Below are 22,817 nucleotides of genomic sequence, written 5' to 3' on the forward strand. Positions count from 1 at the left end.
GAGGGAGAGATTAAATGTTACACATGTACTGTCCTGATGTAATCATTGAAAAAAAAAAACCCTCCACAAGGTAAGTAGGTCATAGTATCCCTCTGTTGCCACTGAGGAACTAAGATTGAGGGGGAGTAGCATAGCTCAATCCAGTAAGCTCACCCAGTAAGTTTATGTCATAGGTGAAACTGGGGAAGCACTAATTTGCAACTCAGTCTCTTAATCACTAACGTGTGTGCGCGCGCACGCGCGCTCCCTATTTTCCCAGCAAGTGAAAAGTTCCAGGGTCTTCCTTTGGATGAGAGTATGCTGGAGAGTTGTAGCACCTTTGTAATATTTGCAAGTGTACAAGTAGCACATAAGCAGAGAAAGGCATATTTACAAGGTAGATCTACCCTGCTACCAATCTCTAGAGCAGCCATTTTTAACCACTGTGCTGTGGCAAACAGGTGTGCCACTGATGGTCTGCAGCATGGGAGTTTGGGGGAGGATCATTTGTTAGCAGAGCCACTGAGGGATGCAAGCTCCTGCCAGCAGCAGGAGTGCCTTGTCAGTTGCTCTAGAGCAGGGGTGCCCAAACCCCGGCCCTGGGGCCACTTGCGGCCCTCAAGGCCTCTCAATGTGGCCCTCAGGGAGCCCTTAGTCTCCAATGAGCATCTGGCCCTCCAGAGATTTGTTGGAGCCCGCACTGGCCTGACGCAACTGCTTTCAGCATGAGGGCAACTGTTTGACCTCTTGCGTGAGCTGTGGGATGAGGGCTCCCTCCACTGCTTGCTGTTTCACATCCGTGATGCAGTAGCAGCAGCAAAGGAAAGGCTGGCCTGGCTTTGTGCAAGACCTTTTATAGGCCTTGAGCTATTGTAAGAATAGCTCATTCATTCATATAAGTTCACCTTTAATATATTCATTTATGTAAACTTATGTAAATTTATTCAAATTTGAAATGTAAATTAATTATTTTTTCCTCCGGCCCCCGACATAGTGTCAGAGAGATGATGTGGCCCTCCTGCCAAAAACTTTGGACACCCCTGCTCTAGAGTGAGGTTCTATGTCTCAAAGCTGCAGCCAATTCACTGCTTTTTACTTCCCTCTTTGTTCAAAAAGCCTTGCAAACTGCTATTTAGAGGCCCAAGAACACCTCTCTCCTCCATCAGTTGGATGGGTGTCTCCTTTCCAAGCTCTGGTATTTCTCATTCAAATTCCCAACAATCCTGATCATTAGTTCCTATTGAATAAACATTAACAGGTCCTTCTGGTTTTTTATTTGGCAATCTGCCTAAAAAAAGAAATGGAAAGCGAGAAGCTGAGGCATCACAATAAATGCTTGGCAGAAAGATAGGATAACTATTTCATTTATTCTCATTAATGTGCATAAAACATGTATGAAATTGTTTCCTTAGAATTTCACATTGAAACATTAAAACTTGTCTAAAACACTGTATTAAGGCTGTAAAAGCTCAGTCTAAGGAAGGAGTCTGAAACATATTTCCCCACTAAAATGTTCCCTCAAAACATTTCCCCACTGCTATAGGTGGGGGGGAAAATCTGCTTGGAATGTATTCCACAATTCCAGTTTAAAACAAACCCTAACGCTGAAGCTGCCTTTAAGATTGTTACATTCCATGAGGAAATCAACATCTGTATAGGGCAGGGGTGCCCACTTGCGGCCCTCGGGGATTCCCAATCCGGCCTTCAGAGAGCCCCCAGTCTCCAGTGAGCCTCTGGTCCTCCGCAGACTTGCTGGAGCCCATGCTGGCCCAACGCAACCACTCTGTGTGAGAGTGACTGTTCGACCTCTTGCATGAACTATGAGCTCCCTCCACTACTTGCTGTTTCATGTCTGTGATACAGCAGTGTTAGTGAAGGAAAGGCTGGTCTTGCTTTGTGCAAGGCCTTTTATAGGCTTTGAGCTACTGCAAGACTTTCACTCATTCATATAAGTTCCAATATATTCATTTATGTAAATTTATTCAAATTTTAAATGTTAAATTCTTTTTTCCCTGGCCCCCCACCACAGTGTCAGAGAGATGAAGTGGCCCTCCTGCCAAAATGTTTGGACAATCCTGGTATAGGGTGTCATACCAAGTCTAAAGGTCTATAAGTGTACATTTGATGAGTTTGTAAAGTGTAGTTTAGCTTTTGCTGGCTAATGTTTCTTCCTGTTCTTGTTCTCTGACGGGGGGGGGGGGAATGATTTGTCCCTCTTCACCTCAGCATGATGTCTTTTCCAGTGGATGTTATTGATACATATTCTATGTTTTTTTTAAGATTGTGAGCCCTTTTGGGGCTAGGGAACCACTGATTTATTTAGTTCACAAAGCAGTTTACAGAGTAAAATCTTATGGGGAAGTGTATATATGTATTTTTAATTTTCATTTAGTGGCATATGGAGGCAAATCCATTTGAAAAATATTGTACACATCTATCTTCTATTTAGAGAGACTGAAGTAGTTCTGAATCCTGGAGTTTTCTGCCTACATTTCCTAGAACTACCTCTGTTTTCATAAGTGAGTAAACCTGACTGATATCATTTGTGAAATACGTATTCGGTATGAAGGCATTTGAATGAAACTATTCGTATTTTTAAACTCTTCTCCATCACTGTCCCCTTCTTATGCTACTTTTAATAATAGTGTGTGTGGTTTAACTTTTGCTTGTAACACCTATTCGTGTTGCTGAACTCCATGTCATCTCTAATCCTGCTGCTCTTTATATGTGAGAAGCATGGGTTGTTAAGGGAGCAGTGCAACCTTAATGCTCTCAAAGGACTTGTGAAAGTTGACCTGTATAAAGACCTATATAAAGTTCTGTTGCTGGATTCAGAAATAGATGGATGAAACTTTGCAACCTTCAGTGATTTCCACTCACAAATTCTGAAAGTTATTTGCGTATCCAGAATGTCTTGTTTTTTGACACTGCTACTATAGCTGTTAATATACTCTTATTGAAAGCAATTTTGTCGTCTTTTAGTTTAATATCCTAATGAAACAGTGCAATTTTACTCAGAAGTAAGCCAATTTGTTCAGTAAGACTTTAGCTGCTCACAAGAAACCAATACCTCTACCTATTAATCACATGGGACTTACTTCTGAGTAGACAGAATTGCACTATTTTCAAACACCTCTATCAATGGGTCATGCTTTCAAGAATGAGTGTATAAGATTGCTGTCTTAGATTCATTTGCAAGATTCACTTGCAAACAATTGAATGTTTACAAGTGAATAAGTTGATCTCACATTCTCTATTTTTGCAGGGATAAGGGTTCATGAACTGTCCTAATACTACTTGGGGCAAATGTCTGACTCAGCTTCTTCTTGGAGTTAAATTGCAAGGATGTGAAGACCTTTAGGCTATTAAAGACTCATTCAGAAGACATTTTGTGGAATGTCCGCCATATTACAGAATTAAACTGGAGAATTTATTTCTAGAACTCATCAGTGGGAATTTACTTATGAAATCTAGCAGCAGTTAATGGACAGTGAAAAGCTACCTAGAGTTTTGCTTTAGATTGACTCTTAAGCTCAAATTTATAAGTTCTCTGATTTTTGTAGGAAAATGTAACCATATGTGTGGTACAGGTCGTGTATCTGGCCGCTAAAGTTCAGTAAGACCATGATATGGTGTGTATGGATATCAAGATTATTTCTCTATTACTGCTTGTGCAAGTGATACTATAGGAGGATGAATTTTGGAGAGATTGGGTTCTCTGTCATTTGCAGACCATTTCAGAGAAGGGGGAGGAAAAACATGGCTTATCCAACTGCTGGATAGGCTTCTGGGAGGCTCCTCACCAATCCGGAGGTACTTGCCTGAGCAAGTGACATTATAGAAGCTTGACCATTAATGTAGTGTATATGGAAGTTCTTGTGGTGGTTGTCATTCTTTCAGAAGACTTCTTAACCAGAAAAGTGTCAACCTTTTTGATATAGCAGTAGTTCTCAAACTTCCTGGGAGATTTACTCCTGGTCTTTGCAGGGGCAGCAAAGTGATCCCCAGGATCATGTCCCTGCAGGGGAATGGGGCTATTTTTTACTAAACATATGTGCTCTCAGGTCCGGGGGTGTGGGGAGCCCCATGGTGTGCTTGTAGGTCTCCCCACAGTGCACTTGCAGGTCTCCATGTGGCTTCTAAATAGTGAAAGCTTAACTTTTTTGGATAGATGGGCCTCTTTAAACCTATCCCTTTGGGTTAAGGTTAATACACTTAAAATGGATTTTATACCTCATGTTTTGTGTGCAATTTTCTATACATATTCCACAAAGGTAAATAAAATTTGTTTTGTTTTGGAAATTCTTACAGCATAGCACAGATTTACTTGGAAAGTATGCAGTTATTTAGTGAAGAAGGATTTGGACTTCCTGATTTTAGGTTGTATCATCAAGCTTATCTTTTAACATCCAGTAATTATTAGAACTATTCTGTCCAACAGGGAATTCCATCTTAGGCTAGCCCAAGTTCCTACAGTGGCTCCACTAGTGAAGTAATGGTATTTGAATCTACATGTGCTAAAACTAAGGATATCCCAGGGTTTTCAGGCCTGTTTCATGTAGCGGACTGAATTGCATTCATGGCACCTGCTAGGACCGGGAAGTGACATCATTAAGCAGGAAGTGATACAATTAAGCTGATGACCAGAAATAAGCACTTTGTTCTCTTGTAGGAACTTGCTAGCTGCAAATGGTAGAAAATATGCAAATTCTGATCATATATTCAAGATAAGGGGGAGCTCAGTTATCACATGGGCCCTCCTTTCAGCAGTGCCTCTTCTGTCAAGACATCACAGCTCAGTAATAGAGAGTAGTCTGTGAAGTGATGCCTTGGCAGAAGTGACACTGCTGAAAGGGCATCTGGTATGATAATCGAGTTCTTCTAGCACCTTGGCAACACCTCCCTTTCTGGTCTGCCCCTTCTCCTTGCCCTCTGAGGCCTCTATCTGTCTATCCCTCCCAGCGCTGTGGCAGTGCTGGGAGAGCCTGATTATCATGTGGGATGAGGTAGGGTGCCCATGGACCACATATTTGACACTCCTGGCACATCCCATTAACAATATGATTATGTATAGAATATGATGGCACAAAAATATGGATTTGACCTTTATTTACATGCCAAATGGGCATTGTGAACTAATCCAGAATTGCAAATTGGGAAGGAATCTTTACTTTGCAACTCTTGGTTATTCTTTATCTCAATCAGTTAATGGGTCAAGATGAAGAATATTTTTGTTTTCAAGACTGAGGGTTAAACATGAACTGCCATCATTGACAGAATGGCAGTATTTATAATTAAAACATTTATTACAGTCTTAATTTGGCCCAGATGCATTGTGTCTGAGACCTCGATACTTTTAGAAGCACTCTTGGAGTCAACAGAGAAAAAGAAGCCTACAATATTTTACACTTGATGTCACTTAATAAACATTATACGCAAATACTCAGAGAAATTTTGAATTCAGAACTGCACTGTCCTATTTTGTATAATGACAAGTGACTAAATATTCTTGCAATGTTGATGGGTCTTAGATTGCAATTTGAAAAATATCTTGGGTATATTGCACACTGCAGTGTCTTTATAGAAAGGAGTAATTAATCAAGGCGATCCAACTTTTAATACTATGGGGAATGACGGCAAGACCCCAGTGTTGCCCCCAGTTGTGCCAACCCAAAAATAATTGGCGGTGATGTCATTGGCCTCTATCTTTCTCTGGGATGGGCCAGCCTGAACTTCTGTGAAACTGCTCCTCTTGTTAGCCAGAGAGGATCACATGTAGAAGAGTACCAAGGGTAGTATGGACTTTCTTAGAGAAAGAATTCCCAGACTAACTCTACCTGGCTAGAAAGATAGTTCTTTGCTTAGCTCCTGCCAGGCATTAAACACCAGCAGCTTCTTTCTCTTTCCTCCTTTCCCATCTTAAATAGGATGATAGGGAAAGGAGCATTGGTGATAGCATTCAGGGACTGCTTCCTGGGATGACTGCTGGCTCCTCCTGCACCCATCCAGGAAGGGGACCTCTGGCACTACACGTGAGTGCCAAGACAGGATCTGACAAACACTTTGTGGTTCCTTTTACTGACATTTTTGAGGAATATACTGGAAGAAGAGTCATGATCTTCATCCTATGGCAAATCAATCCATAGGCTGTCCTCAGAATTCTGTGTTCTTCTAATTGAAACTGGAAAAGTTATAGGCAGCCTTAGATACCTTCTTATGGGATCTCAGCCTGTTCTCTGGGAAGGAAGGGCTGGCATTCCTACTGCTGGGATGCCCCTCCTCCTGGAAGGTAGGATTGGAACCTCTGAAAGGATACTCCTCCCACATTGGGGGCATCCCATGCTGCTCCTCCATTTCCGGTCCTACCTTCTAGGAATGAGGACAGACCTCTGTTGTGCTCTGGCACAACATCAGTATTTTTTCTTTATTTTGACTTCAGCCTTCTTCCCTGGAGCAGGGGGTAGAACTTCCCCCCCCGCCTCCCAGGCTCTGAACAGCCCAGAGCTTGCGTACTGCTGGGACTCAGCGCTGCCCCCCCCCCCACTGCAAGCAGGCAGGAATGGCAGGTTGAGGTGGTGTGGGAGGCTTCTGACCCCCTCCCCTGTGCGGAACTGGTGCTTTACTGGCAGGGCAGCCAGCAGGAGCAGCGTTGCCACGCGGCGGTCACCATCTTGGGCCCTCCCCCCTCCCCGGGGGAGAGACTCAGGCAGCCCAGCCCCGGAGCGCTTCGCAGGCCCCAGTGATGCTACACCCCACAGGAAGCTCACTGGGGCAGCGAAGCACCCGTTGGTCGCCGCTCCCCCCAAGTGACAGCGGAGCATTGGCAGGGTCCCCCCTTATCCGGTGCGGCCCCCCGCAGACCTGCAGCAGTGGCGGCAGAACCAGTAAGCCCCCAGACAGCGTGGCCACGCCTTCTCAGAAGCAGTGGGCAAGCACGGGGGGAGCAGGAACACCAACAGGCAGCGTGCCCAGTGGGTGGCACTACCACACCCCTCAGAGCGGGATCACTGTGGGGCAGGTACCCCCGCCACCTCCATATGACAAGAGCTCTTATGGCTTGGGTGGAGGACGTGATGGCCTCAGACAAGTCCCTTTCTAGGCCCACACGTAACACCCTCAAGAAGTTGTCGCTAGCAGCAGCCTTCTCAGCAGATGCGTCCCTGGAGGCCATGCAGTTCAGCGCTAGAGCGGTGGCTGCAAACGTAGTGGCTAGGAGGAATATCTGGCTCCGACACTGGGACATAGATCAGGGCTCCCAGGCATGTCTCGTAGCTTTCCGCTTCACGGGGTCCAAACTGTTTGGTCAAGCCCTTGATCCCTTGCTGGTAGAAAGCAGGGACAAGTGTAAGGTGCTACCCTCAGCACACAAGGAGGCAGGCAAGTCAACAAGGCCAGGCTGGCCCTTTCGCTCACAATGCCCTGCATTCAGACCTAGAGGCTCCTTCAGGGACTCCATCGCCCGCAAGCCCGGATGGGCCAAGTTGAAATTCTTCCCTAAGTCCCGTCCTCCGCAAGAGGAGATTCTTCTTCCTCTTCCCACAGGGCCACCAAGCCCACCCACTCCGCATGACGCCAGACCACGGATGGGGGGGCCCCAGATCAGAGGGCTCCTCCAGCACTTTGCGGCATATTGGAGCAAGATCACCACAGACGCCTGGGTGCTGGAGATAGTGACCAGGGGCTACTCTTTGGAGTTCAAGACCAAACCCGGGAACCGCTTCTGGAGGGTGCCACGGTAAAAGGTACAGGAGAAGCACCAGCGCATGCGAGCAGTGATTCGCCACCTGCCGGACATTGAAGCGGTCGAGCCAGTCCTGCTGGCACAGAGGGGCAAGGGAGTCTATTCCACCTTCTTCCTGGTCCCAAAGAAGAACAGTAACATGAGATCGATCCTCGACCTCAAGTGGCTAAACTAGTTCCTCTGGAAGCGCCGTTTCAAGATGGAGACCTGGAGGTCCATAGTGGCAGCGCTGGAGAAGGGGGACGCGGTGGGCTCTGTTGATCTCTCTGATTCTTATATGCATATTCCAATACGCCCGAACCATCGCTGCTTCCTGCACTTCTGCTGTGGATCATGCCATCTACAGTTCCGTGTTCTTGATTTCGGCCTGACCTCAGCCCCACGCGTGTTCACAAAAGTCCTTGTGGCCCTCGTGGCTCACTTATGCCTCCAGGGGATTAAACATAAACTGTGGCAAAAGAAATGTAAGAAGGTGATCCGGGAGGCCAAGCGAGACTATGAGGAACACATGGCCAGCAACATTAAGGGAAATAATAAAAGCTTCTTTGAATATGTTAGGAGCAGGAAACTTGCCAGAGGTGCGGTTGGCCCTCTGGATGGTGAGGGAGGGAAAGGGGAGATAAAAGGAGACTTAGAGATGGCAGAAAAATTAAATGAGTTCTTTGCGTTTGTCTTCACGGCAGAAGACCTTGGGCAAATACAGCTGCTTGAACAGGCCCTCATGACCAAGGAATTAAGTCAGATAGAGGTTGGAAGAGAAGATGTTTCAGACCTCATTGATAAATTAAAGATCAATAAGTCACCGGGCCCGAATGGCATCCACCCAAGAGTTAACGTCCTCTCCTGGATTGAGACCTGGTTGAAGACCAGGAAACAGAGAGTGGGTGTCAATGGGCAATTTTCACAATGGAGAGAGGTAAAAAGCGGTGTGCCCCAAGGATCTGTCCTGGGACCAGTGCTTTTCAACCTCTTCATAAATGACCTGGAGACAGGGTGAGCAGCGAGGTGGCTAAGTTTGCAGACGACACCAAACTTTTCCGAGGGGTGAAGACCAGATGTCATTGTGAGGAGCTCCAGAAGGATCTCTCCAAACTGGCAGAATGGGCAGCAAAATGGCAGATGCATTTCAATGTCAGTAAGTGTAAAGTCATGCACATTGGGGCAAAAAATCAAAACTTCACATATAGGTTGATGGGTTCTGAGCTGTCTGTGACAGATCAGGAGAGAGATCTTGGGGTGGTGGTGGACAGGTCGATGAAAGTGTTGACCCAATGTGCGGCGGCAGTGAAGAAGGCCAATTCTATGCTTGGGATCATTTGAAAAGGTATTGAGGAACAAAACGGCTAATATTATAATGCCGTTGTACAAATCTATGGTAAGGCCACACCTGGAGTATTGTGTCCAGTTCTGGTCGCCACATCTCAAAAAGGATATAGTGGAAATGGAAAAGGTGCAAAAAGAGAGCGAATAAGATGATTACTGTGCTGGGGCACCTTCCTAATGAGGAAAGCCTATGGCGTTTGGGCCTCTTCAGCCTAGAAAAGAGATGCCTGAGGGGGGACATACAAAATTATGTAGGTGATGGACAGAGTGGATAGAGAGATGCTCTTTACACTCTCACATAACATCAGAACCAGGGGACATCCACTAAAATTGAGTGTTGGGAGAGTTAGAACAGACAAAAGAAAATATTTCTTTACTCAGCATGTGGTCGGTCTGTGGAACTCCCTGCCGCAGGATCTGGTGATGGCATCTGACCTGGACGCCTTTAAAAGGGGATTGGACAAGTTTCTGGAGGTAAAATCCATTATGGGTTACAAGCCATGATGTTTATGTGCAACCTCCTGATTTTAGAAATGGGCAATGTCAGAATGCCAATGCAAGGGAGGGCACCAGGATTTGGTCTCTTGTTATCTGGTGTACTCCCTGGGGCATTTGGTGGGTCGCTGTGAGATGCAGGAAGTTGGACTAGATGGGCCTATGGCCTGATCCAGTGGGGCTGTTCTTATGAGGAGTCCCACATGCACATCAACCTGCTGGAACTCAGAGCCATCCGTCTGGTGCTGGGCAAATTCGCCCACCTGGATCCAAGGCCAGCAAGTTCTAGTGAGGACGGACAACGTAACCGCCAAGGCTTACGTGAACAAACAAGGAGGCTTACGATCCACAGCCCTTCAGGAAGAGGCGGCAGCCATCATCACTTGGGCTGAAGCCCATCTCGTAGCCATACAGGCGGAGCACGTAGCTGGAGTGGACAATACCGTAGCGGGTTGGCTAAGCAGGCGGCAGATCCTGGAGACAGAGTAGCCACTAAACCCGCGGGTCTTCAGCCTGGTGAGAGAGAGATTCGGGACCCCACTCGTGGACCTCTTTGCCACAAGAGAGAACGTGCAAATCCAAAGATTCTTCGCAAGGGTCCCACAAGAGTGGGTGGAGACCATAGGCGCTCTAAGCAGCCCCTGACCTCAGGGTCTTCTGTACGCCTTTCCACCAGTTCTGCTACTCCAGCATCTTCTCAACAGAATCAAGCAGCTCTGGGTGGAAGTCATTCTGATAGCTTCCAAGTGGCCCAGACATCCATGGTTCCCAGAGCTCATACGCCTGTCAACACAGAACCATTGAACATTCCTGCTACAGGAGGACCTCCTGCTCCAGGGCCCGATGGCACATTCTCAGCCACACCTCTTCAATCTGACAGCATGGAGGTTGAGTGGAGCATGCTATTCAGGCTGGGGTATTCCGACAGGGTCACGGCCACCTTGCTGGCCTCACGTAAGTCCTCCACTCGGAAGGTGTACCAGTCCACCTGGCACACCTTTATTAGGTGGGTGGAGGCTCGGGGGGGTCAGGGCAATCATGGCTGGGGTAAAGCACGTCTTGGCCTTCCTGCAGGAGAGCCTGGACAAGGGTCTGTCCACCAACACACTCAAGAGACAGGTGGCGGCCCTCGACAGCATCCTGGGAGCGGGCTCAGAGGAATCCATGTCATCCCATCCTCACGTCCACAGGTTCCTGAGGGGCGTGGCACTGCTGAACCCCCCAACAGTCCACAGGTTCCCTAGCTGGGACCTGAACAAGGTTCTGGAGGCCCTCGCTGAGGCATGCTTCGAGCCTCTGGCCTCAGTTACCATTAGGGAACTCATGTTCAAGGTTCTCTTCCTAGTGGCAATTACCTCAGCCAGGAGAATCTCAGAGCTTGGGGCCTTGTCCATCAACCCCAAGCTGTGCGTTTTCCATAAGGACCAGGTGGTATTTCGCCTGGATCCAACCTTTGTCCCAAAGGTCAACTCCCTATTTCACAGGGCTCAGGAACTGTTTCTCCCATCCTTCTGCCCCAGGGAGAAGACATGGCACACTCTGGACGTGCGTAGGGCCTTACGTTATTACATCGGGCACACTAGAGACTTTAGGAAGTCAGAGTCCCTGTTTGTAACCTACAAGGGCTCCAACCAAGGCCACAAGGCCTCTGCCAGCTCACTAGTGCGCTGGTTAAAAGCGTGCATACGTCTACCAGACCAGAGGGAAAGTTCGCCCAGAAGGCATCACGGCTCACTCCCTCAGGAGCACTGCCGCCTCAGTGGTGTTCGATGGGTATGCATCCCTCATGGAAATCTGTAGGGTGGCAACGTGGTCTTCAGTCCACACCCTCACCAAACACTACCGGATAACCAAAGCCACTTCATTGGACGCCGCTATGGGCCATAAGGTGCTGTAACAGGTGGTGAGGCCGTGAGCGACCCCTTGCTCTCCCACTTTTCTGGTTGGCTCTGGTATATACCAGCAGTAGGAATGCTGGAATCCCTTCCTTCCCAGAGAAAGTAGGAATTTCTTACCTGAGAATTCCAGTTCTGGGAAAGGATGGCATTCCGCCTGCCGCTTCTCCAGCTCTGGGGGTGCACTGCTACCTCAGGCCTCCCCACAGGGGGCAGAAAACCCTAGCGGGATCCTTTTGCGCAGTTGTTGGGGTTGTTGGTTGTTGTCTGTTTGTAGTTACTCCCACAGTTGGCTAGGTATCGTCATAGTCAACCCTCGCGGTGGACACACCACAAATCAAGGGCCAGGCCACTGCTGAGGAGCAGGGGAGCATAAGGTCTTTTCCGCTTGTCGAGTCTGGACTGGGGAGCAGCATGGGATGCCCCCAACATGGGAGAGGTATCTGTTCATTGAGGTTCTGATCCTACCTTCCAGGAGGAGGGGCATCCCAGTAGTAGGAATGCCATTCTTCCTTTCCCAGAACTGGAATTCTCAGGTAAGAAATTCCTACTTTTTGTACCAAACCCCCCTTTAACTCACCCCATCAGGTTTTTGATATTCCTCAACCTTCTGTTCCTCTTCGATTATGTCAATTTCCCCGGCTCCATGAAATCCACAGCAACTACGGTGACAGTGGGAACATTTGGGAAGGGTGCTGGTGCCTTCTTTTGCACAGCAGTTTTGCTTGTGACTGTTAATCTGAACAAGCACTCTGAAGAGACATATGGTTAGGCACATTTTATGTTTGAAAGTTCATAAGTTGAAAACATTTAAAGGAGCTTCTGTGTTTTATTTTGTATTTTTATATTGTATGTTGCCTCAGATATATTGTTTATAAGGGAAGAGGCAGGATATCAATCTTAAAAATTCCAGCACGGGAACAGATGTTTCCATGACAACTATTTCTCAATGGTTGAGGGATTACATTGGAAAGATTCTTAAATTTTGAGGCAGGGTAGTGCCTTCAGGCACTTCAACACACTCTTGTGGGGGGGGGGGAAGCAGCCTCTGCGATGTATGGGGGTTGTCCATCTCTTGATCATTAGTGAAGCAGCAGAGTAGGAGCTGATTTGCACTTTTTTGAGAGAGATTTTATGTTTAATGGCACTTTCAATGTTTCTGCCAAAATATCTACCAACTCACAAGGAGAGAAGAATGTAAGAGCGGGTCCTGTTGGAATCTACCCTAAGCCTACTGCTCTTGTGTTTATACTGTCCCTGGGTGATGTCAAATTATGTGGGGTTTCCATACCATTTAGAGCTGGTTGTCATCAACTTATATTGTGTTGGTTTTCTGTGTCTTTTTTTAAAGCAACCTTGTAGTGAAAATGTGTTTGGGAAAGGCGAGATAAATCTTATAACACTAAGTGTACTGCTCTACCCCAAATTCCCCCTCCATCCACCTTTCTGTTCGTCTGTCTAGTATTGTTACTCAAATGCATCATGGCAATGAAACTTCAAATGTGTGCAAAACCAAACTGTTCCCTGCAAAACCAAACTGTTCATGTTCCCTCAAAGCCTTCCTGTTCTAATGTGTACTCTGAACCTATTGACGTCACTAGCCATCTTGTTTAAGGTATGAAGCCTTGGTTAATCATGAGTTCCTCTCTTGCTTTTGCTGTAAAAGCAAAAATGATCCTATAAAATTTAGTTTCACATTTTGAGTATGCAGCTCTGGCAGAACATTTTGAAGCTTCAACAAGGTGAAACCTCTTGTCTGGAAGCTCCAGTTTAGTGTTCCAATCTGAGTAGTAACATTTGGTGATTTCTCCTTGACTTCAGATATAATTTCATAGGAAGACTATTGGAACTTTGCCTGATGTTTCCTATTAAATGTTTGAAGTTCTTACAGACAGAGGAAAAATCTTCAACGGTCAACTCCAACTTCAGCAGGGAAGTGTTGATTTGTGTTTCTTTGAGTAATTCTCTTAAACCATCTCTCTGTCTTTTTATCTCTACACATTAGATTACCATTTCATAGAATAGCGCAGGTCCTTTACTATCCTGCTTTTATCTAGAGTACACTTCCTCTGTGTCTTAAACAGCTCTGCTGTATGCATTTACAAATTGCAGAATGCTTGTGGTGATGAGGAGAAACCGCATTTGGGGAATTTTGTGACCCATAACTGTTCCCAGCTATGGTGGAATCATTACAAATGTTTTTGTGTTTGCTCAGATACAGGATAAAGATTCCAAAGAAGTATCCAAAGTAGTTTGCATACAAAATCAATAATAAATGCATACTAAAACAGAATAACACAAAATTGGCTAAAATGCACTTAATGTGGAACAAGACTAATAAGCAGGCACAAATCTGTTTCCAAGAGACACATTAATCGTTCTTGTAAAAACTAAGGGATAAATGGACTTTTAAGGCTCTGATCAGGGAATTCCAGACAGGGTTCACAATTGAGAAATCCCTCAACTTTGTTCTCAATATCTCTCTGATTGGTGAGGCACTCTTAGCAGGGTCCTCTGAAAATATTGGGAGACTAAATGAGCAAGAGAGTACAGTTAATACTTGGGTAGCAAAAACTGTCTTTTCTTCTGTAGCAGTATTGTCAGATGAATTTCCTTTTTTATTCTTCTCATCCACTAATATGGGTCAAGTTGATATTCCCTGAGATAGTAAAATTTACATGCAGTGACACTGTTACTTCAGTTGCTAAGGAAAGTGATTATGTATGAAGTTTCTCTTGTCCCCCCATCTTTAAAGTTAGTTGTATCAAAAAATGCTAGTATTACACATAATACAGACTGAATTTTACCCACATGTTACCCACTTATGAAAGGTGTACATATGTAATGCATGCACACCCCGAGTTGGGTTTTCTAAGACTGTCTTCTGTGATCCTTCTTTAAAAAGGTTTTTGTTTTGACTTTGAAATTAAGCCTTGTTCTGCTGTGGAGGGAAAAGATATGTGAACCTTCTTTTCCTGCCTCTGTTGCTAAGGCCAGATGCTGGCTAAGACGGCATGTATTTAGGCTGCTGCTTCCCTGGCATGAGAGGAAGAGAGAACAAAGAGGCTGAGCTCTCCTACTCCATTGTGCTGCTTAAAACTGCCTATAAAAGCTGTTGGATCATGGTTTCTTCAACAGCTTGCCTAGTTGGCAGAATGTGTTGAATACTCTTTCTCCTTTTTAAAGCCTTTGAAAGCTGTAGTGCATGTACAGATTCTTCATGGAGATATAAAATTAGCTTGAATAGCTAAGGAGTTATGAGAATACATAGTTTTGAATGAGCTGTTAACCCTCAATGAAAATACTGTCAACTACATCTGGCACATATACCTTGCATTCATGCTTTGAGTTTTAGCTTCTGTAACTTCTGATTCTGTAGACTGTGACTTTTCAAGACTTGTATGTACTCTTGTTATTGCAGTGCTTAACTTGAATGGGGATGTACTGGAATTCTTCAGTGATAAATTTGTCTAGACCCCTATTCAGGTTGTATCAAATAAAAATAGAACCCTGCTTTCCCCTTTGTCTTCGTGTCTGCCTCTCACCCTTAACCCATTCCAGTTCATTTTTGGGATACTTTCACAAGGAAACTGTTCCACCACTTTAGAAACACTTGCATCCCCCCCCCCACTTAGAGAAGTAGTATGGTTTTGGCTCAATGAATAGGAGTTCTGCATTGTGTTAGAAATGCCTGTCAGAGCATTCTTTAAAACAAAGAAACAGAGTTTAAATAGAGACTATGCTAATTAGATTACAAACTGTCTGGCCTTGCTGTATGGATCAAGTTGGAGCCCTTCTGTTTTCCCCAAACTATCAAAATGCTAATCTGTAAAACAAAACAACCCCACAAAGTTTTTAAGAAATTAGATTGCTAGGCACCTTTCCATCTCTGCTCCCTATATTTCTAAAAACCTTTATATCTGAACTGCAGTATTTAGGGCCTGGGCTCTACTTTGTAAGAAAAATGCAGTATAGTCCATATATCCTAGAAAAAATATTTCCATTAAACAGTGCAAAGGTTCTAGGTTATAACATTTAGACAGAGCTGTACCTGGACCCACAGCCTTTTCTGTTTTAACTCCAATGGAGGCCTGGCCCTTCATGAACCAAATAAGATCAGAAACAGAAGGGTTAAAGTAGAGTTGAGAACAGTCTACCTCCCTTTGACCTTGGGAGTTTGTTGGCTTAAAAATTCAGTCTTTCAGTCACAGTATCTGAATTAAATATGGGAAAAAATACCTGAAGATTCTTGTATATATCATAGCTACTTTGTGACTTGCAAACTATTGAATGCATCCCACTAGACTAGTTCAGCAGCTCAGCATTCACTAAACCTGGGCTGGCAAAACCAAAGCATGGTGTAGAGCAGTGTTCTGAAACAGTGGGTCAGGACCCAGAAGGGGGTCATGACCTGATCATTTGTGGCTTGTGAAACTGACAAGGAAAATGCATTGAGCCCTATGAAAACAAAACTGAGTGCACATGCATGTTTACTTGCAAGTAGGCAACTGTTACTCTACTTCTATTGAAGGCCAAGCAGAGGGGAACTCAAGGCCACACGAAATGGTTCCAGTCTGAATGTGGAGCTTAGCAAATTCTCTAGAAGGTGGGCCCTCCACCATAGTAAAAAGGATAAAAACAGAGACTTGGGCAGCTGGTAAGGTGAAACTGTTTTTTAGACTTGTAAGGCTAGGTGGTCCCCATGCTAAAATGTTTGAGAACCACTGGTGTAGCATTTTGCAACTACAAGTGAACTTTGGGGTGCTTGTCTGCTTTGGATGAACATCTTTCATTTTATGGATATGAGAATATTAATATAAATTATCTTTTCAGTTAAATAATACTGTGAGTGCATCTGCTGCTACTGTATCACCCATATCACCTACTACACTTGTAAAGTGTTGAAAATTTATGAAAATGAGAACTTGATATGAGAACTTGGAATCAAAGCACAATACTACTTTCTGCCTTTTTCATTTTTTTTCAAATCATGAATCTGCAAATAAGCAAAAAACAACCATTTTCAAACACCTATAGCTATTACACTTGACTTTCAACTTATCACTAAACTTATAGTCCTGATTTCCTCATTTACTGGGATGGTTCAGTTTAACTCTATTAGAAATGCAACTTAGATTGAAGTTGAATGTAAAGGATAGGTTTCTACTATAACATGTAAGAAGTGAAGTACCTACGTACTCATTTGTACATCACAAGTCAGCAAAATTACAAGAGCCAGTCACAAATAAAGGGTGTTATGGAAAACCTTGTTTATAGTTGAATCTGCTTTATAAAAACAAAAGGTGGTCTTCAGAGTAGCTGAGCCAATTTAGCATACCATAGATACTCGCCTATAAGTTGATTTCACAGAAAAGTCAAGTTTTTTGAGCCAAAATCATTGAATTTTCTATGACCCTCGGATAAGTTGGGGGTTAAACTTAGGGGGTCTGACTATAGTTTTGGCTGATTTTACCTGAGGCCAGATCCTTAAAAATAACCTACCAGTAATTGTTATCTAAGAACTGTACAGTCTCTAATTTATTAAAAATTTAGTTAAATTCAAAGGATACATTTTTATTTAACTTTTTAAATTCTGGTCTTCACAACCTTTTTGTAAACACTATCAGAGTAAGTGCACTGTAAGCATACTAGTAGAATAGTGGTTCTTAACCTGGGGTGCATGTACCCCCAGGGGCACTCAACATGACCTTTAAGAGTGCTTGAAAAAGTTGAATAATGGCAGAAAAAGGCAAGTAGTGCTCCAGAATGCCTTGCAGGGCCAGGAAGGGAGGTAACTAGTTGGCTTGAAAGCCCACCAATAGCTAATTTTTGGTCATCAATGCATGTATGAATCAGTATTTGAAAATCAGCGTAGTAAAAAAGCTGAAACATAATATGGAAAGTGATCAATCACCAAGAATTTCTCAGGACGCTTCTGGTGCAAAACAGTGCAAAAGCATAGTCTTCAGTTCTTCAAACAGACAAAAAGAGAAAATACTGTGATGAATACATGAAGTATGAGTTTTCATATGGCAGAGATGAGGGCTTATAATAATATTAATTACAAACATATTAGCTAATATGAAGGGTACAATTTATGGAAGTGGGCTGCCAAGAAGTGTGCAAGTGAAAAGGGTTGGGAACTACTGCAAGAGAACCATGAATCAAACCCTTCTTTAAGGTGCCTGGTGCGTTAAGTCAGAGGCTCAACATATAACACACAACTTAGAACACATAACTGGGAATGTACAATTCAATTTACAGCAGAGAGACAAGCAAGAAGGAATTACTGTAAGTGCAGCTGCACATAGTTACTATCCTATTTACTTAGAAGTAGACCCATTGCTTCCCATAATGATGCACTGAATTGTAACCTGTGACTTTGTTTCAGATGGAAACAAGGATTACATCCTGGTGTTTAAAAAAACAGACCTGCAAAATGCAAGCATTGCAAAACAGAAGGAGGCTGCAGCAGGCTCTGTAAACTTAGAGAGGGAGGCTTGCTTCAGTTCAATGGAAGTCTCAGGAGCAGTGAAAAGGTTAACTTTGGCTGCAGCTTTGGGGGGGGTGTGCCTTGGAGATTAACAGCCCTCTCTAATTATCTACATTGTGCTTCTGCATTGCTGCTGGAAAAGCAACTTCTCAGGAGTTGCTTGAAATGTTTGCCCCTTGTAGGTGAGTAATTCTAGTGGCTGCATGTGAGTGGGCTTCTCCAGATCCTCACTCTACTTGGTGGAGTTGAGAGGGGAATCTCCCTCCTCTTGGAGCAAAAAGCATCATGTGACCCTACCTGATTAGCACAAGAAGGAGCTTTCTAGATGTCTGAGACTGGCCTGCACCAGAACCACAGTGAAGGCCTGGTCTCTAGTACCCAACAAATGAACTTCTGATAATAGAGGGAGGAATTGAACCTGGAACTTTCTTCCTGCAAAGCAATTGCTCTACCACTGAGCTATGACCTTTTTCCCCGATTGGCACCTTCTCCATTACAGTGTTACTATTTTTATGCAGAAAATGTACAGGTGGGGCCTTGTTATCCATGAATTCGGGCCCATCAGATTTCAGTATCCATGGTCCCTGAACCCATGGACTCACCTGGACCCACTGGAGGCAGTGGGAGCTGTTTTTGCTTCTTCAGGGTGTTCTGAGGGCTGCAGAAGCTGTGTGTGGCCTCTCTTGCCCTCAGAATGCCATTTAAGGCTTCTGGGAGGCCTCAGAACGCGTTCTGAGAACTCTCTCAGCTCCCATCACCACTGGAGGATTACAGGGCCCCCGAAACCCAAAAATTTCAGTATCTGTGCGGGGTCCTGGAACAGAACCTCTGCAGATAATGAGGGTGGCCGTGTATAGAATGGAGGTTATTCTTGAATGGATGTGTTAGATCAGGGGTGTCATAACTTGTTCCATACAGCAGGCTAAATAGTACTCATGGTGCTTGCTGAGGGCCAAAAGTGATTAAGCAGTATGAGCCATCGTTAAACAGAAGATGACCAGCACTTTGTTCTCATTTAGGAACTCATTAGTAGCAAATGACAGAAGAAAAAAATAGGTAAATCTTGATAATATTTTCAGCAATTATTACACAGACTGCTCTTTCAGCAGTGCCACTTCTACCAAAAGCAGACACTCTCCCATTCTCACCCCACTTGGTCTGTTTCTTCCCCTCACCACTGTGGCCTCCTTCTGTCACTCCCTCCCAGTGCCTTGACAGGAGCAGTGCTGCTGAAAGGGCGGCACTGAGAGAGCTCAGTTATCACACAAGTAACCTTTTCAGCAGTAGCAGCACTGAGAAACAAGTGACCCACATAATAATTGAGCTCTCCAAGTACTGTTCTTTCAGCAGTGTTGCTTCTGCCAATGTGTTACTTCACTGCTCAGCAGCTGAGAACAGCTTATGGTGGTGCTGGGAGAGCCCAATTATCATGGGGGCCAGGTCAGGCCCTTGGGTCTTACATTTGACACCCGTGTGTTAGATTCATATTTTACTCAATGTGCTATTGGATCTTAGGCTGTGGTACAGTGTAATACAGCTGAAACAACCTTGACTTTAACACTGTCCATTTTCCAGCATTGGTTTACCTCATAAACCTTGAATAGTCTCTAATCTCCTTCTGTGCTCTCTTTTTACAGAATTGTTTCTGTGTAAAGTAACAAAGCAAATAAAATGCTTTGCAATAGGAATTTAAATCTTAGACCTTGTGAAATAAATGTTTCAATTCAGAACAAGTCTTATCAGAACCAGTAACTATTTTTTCACAAATTGCTACTTCTCTCTGGTATTTTGCTGATGCCCGCTTAACATCTCAGTTGTAACTTTATTCTTGTATATTTTGTTATGTAAATATTGTTGATACAGTTTATCAGTCACAATATACACATAAATGTCAGTAGAGCACACAAAGCAGAAATGCATAAAGGTCTAAACTCAGTGTCCATTCTAGTGCCAGTTGTCACATAGTCATGTTCATAGCTTGATGACCGCAGCATCTGTTGACAACTTTTGTGAGTTATGAGCCCCCATTCCCTCAATAGCGAAGTGGGTAACCTCATGCCAACCAGTATGGCAGAGAAACGGGGTCATTCAGAGAGAAATTCTACATACTCAGTGGATGCTGTGGGTATGCAGAAAATATTTTTTTTAACAAAGCTAAAAGGATTGCAGATAGGCAGGCTATGTGGTTTCAGAACACAGCGACAAGCATTCACTTGAAACATTTGGTGGTTATGTTGAACCAAAGTTGTGCTGAACAGGAAGCAAATGGTCTACAGCTTCCTTTCCTAAAATCTAGAGATGGGCGATGGGAAATAGGATGCATCCAGAAATAATTCTGTAGCACTTAGTTATCTGAATAAAATGGGCAGCCTGTCCCCTCACTGGGTCAGTGCTGGCAACCCATAGGCTTCCCCAGCAACAGCCGTCACAAGCATGCTGAAAGGCATGTTGCAGTGGCCGTGAGGGAAGAGGTGCCAGTCAACCTTAGGCCTACATGCCAGCGAGAAGAACAGCAGGAGCTTCAGACAGTGAGTTCCCTACTGGGTTGGTGGGGAGGCATTCCTAGGCAGAGGAAAGTGACAAGGGGGGTTGAAACGGGTGGGGGAGGGCAGGCTGGGTGTGGTTCAGGCCTGTGAGGGGGTGGAAATGGCAGCAGAGGCTGCTTCTGGATCCTATCCCCCTTCTTGCATTTGAAAGCCATACATGAACTACTCAGATCTACACCACCAACCCATAGGGACATTGGGAGCGCTACAGGAGGAAGTTCCCTTATCCCAAGGAGACCTCCAGCTGCGTCTCCTGCCCTGTAGGATGCCATTTTGGTGCCTCTGTACCGCAGGGCAGGGGAACAGTATATAATTGGGCCCCAAGTCCTGCACTCCATCTTAATACTGTTATAAACTGTAAAGTTTGGGTTATGGTTTTTGCTTAGCTACCATTACTGCCTATTTTTGCTTTGCTTATTATGCAGTCTGATAAAGAATTCTGGAGAACACAGAAGCTTGTTATCATTTTAGTTAGTATTTTGCAGAGCATAGAAGTGGTCATTATGTATTTCTCTGGTTTTGAATTTTTGGAGTAGAGCATATACATAGGAGTAAATTTTATGTTTTAAACTTTTAACAGAGAGCGAGAGCAAGAAAAGGAAGAACAGTTAATGGAAGACAAGAAAAGAAAGAAAGAGGATAAGAAAAAGAAGGAATCTACTCAGAAGGTAGGCCAAGTGGTTGTACTCTTTTTAAGGTCATTTTTTTATGGTTGGCAAATCAGAGTATCAAGCATTACAGGTTACATCCAAAGAAAATTATGACTGAGCACGCTTGAAATCAATGAGAGAAGTTAATCCCATTGATTTCAATTAAACTTAGTCATGGCTAACTTTCTGAGGCAGCAGTTTTCAGCCGCTGTGCTGCGGTACACTGGTGTGCTGTGAGGCTGCCTCAGGTGTGCCACAGGGCCAAGGAGTCAGGCGGCGGGAGAAGCGGCCGCTTGGAGCCTTGCACTGCAGCAGGAGAAAAAGGGGCAACCTGTGAAAGGGCTTTGATGCTCCTGCTGTTGCTGGTGCCTGCTGCGCACACTGATTGGGCAGGCAGCTAGAGAAGTCAGGAAGAGCTCCTGGCGGGTGGGAACGTGGAGGGAGTGAGGGCGAGCTGTGAGAGCGAACCTGAAGGTGGAAGCAGGTACAGAGCCAGAAGCAGCTGACTGGAAAGGATCCTTGAGAGACCCTTTTCCTTGCCTGCAATGCCCCAAAGTGACCCTCCTTGCGTCACCTCCACTGGCAAGGCTTTGGCTTTAAGGGTATGGGCCACAATCCTATCCTCACATCTAGGAGTAAGCCCCATTGACTATAAAGGGGCTTACTTCTGAGTAGACATACAGAGGCTTGGTCACACTCTTGAATAAATGAGCAGGCAAGTGATGCTTTTCTTCCCCCCACCCACCTCCTCCCCTCCAGCACACACATTCCCCCATCATAATTGCAATTAACCCCTTTCTTACTGCCCCTCCCCTCCCTCTTTCCCACCTTCCAAAGTTCAAAACCAGTTGCCTCCCATTTTCTCTCTCTCCCTTCCCCCCACCCCAGTGAATCCTGCACTTGCTTCAGAAGTCCTATTTTGTTCAGTGGGACTTTCAGGAAAGTGTGCTTAGGATTGCAGCACACTTGCAGAGACTAGAAGAGATGAGATCTTGAATCAATACAGTCAGTTTGCCCCTGCTGTATTAAGCACAGGGCAGTGCTGATCCAGCTGTACAAGCAACTACATAACAATCATGTTGTGTAGTTTTGAACTTGAGTGTTTGTACAATAACAATTGCTTCTCTTCTCGAACATGTTCCTTTAAAGAACTGATGTAGGAATCTGCTTCTGAATTGAGAAGTGTTCCCAGGATGCAGTGTGCTTTTGTAAACATTGAACTTTTTGAACTGTTCTTAATTTCATACTTAATTATTTCAATCTAACCTGTTTAAACTCTTCTGAAGCTGCTGTGAGTGAGATTCTGGAGTTATCATCCTCCTGCAAACCAAAGATTATTTTGTTCCAGAATAACTTGGGCCAACCCATAGTACATACAATAGTTTGAACTAAACTGGTGACTTGGCAACTTAATTTTATTTATTTATTTATTTATTTATTTATTTATTTATTTATTTATTTATTTATTTATTTATTTATTTATTTATTTATTTATTTGCGAAGAACAAAACAATTAGAAGACATTCATCTCTGATAATGCCAGAGAGCAGGTCCTGAGATGCCTGGACCAGGCTCCTATACTCTCTCTCCGCCACTGCAAGTAATAACTGAGCAGATCAGTGTTCTTCATGAGAGGGAAAGTAAATGTCCATGTTGTACTGGGTTGTATCCTAAGAAGCTTTAGACCCAAATCCT

The 22,817-nt window shown here is 44.5% G+C and overlaps 1 protein-coding gene across 4 annotated transcripts in view; it reads left to right on the forward strand.

Moving 5' to 3' along the window:
• The window catches only part of TNRC6B (trinucleotide repeat containing adaptor 6B), a 132,041-nt gene that overhangs the window by 45,843 nt on the left and 63,381 nt on the right, over nucleotides 1–22,817 (forward strand). For all 4 annotated transcript variants that reach the window (XM_066634077.1, XM_066634079.1, XM_066634076.1 and 1 more), the window contains one exon: nucleotides 21,053–21,140. In XM_066634077.1, the coding sequence (XP_066490174.1) occupies nucleotides 21,053–21,140 (88 nt within the window). The remainder of the gene's footprint in view (nucleotides 1–21,052; nucleotides 21,141–22,817) is intronic.

Source organism: Tiliqua scincoides, chromosome 7 (genome assembly GCF_035046505.1).
Source record: "Tiliqua scincoides isolate rTilSci1 chromosome 7, rTilSci1.hap2, whole genome shotgun sequence".
Classification (NCBI taxonomy): domain Eukaryota; kingdom Metazoa; phylum Chordata; class Lepidosauria; order Squamata; family Scincidae; genus Tiliqua; species Tiliqua scincoides.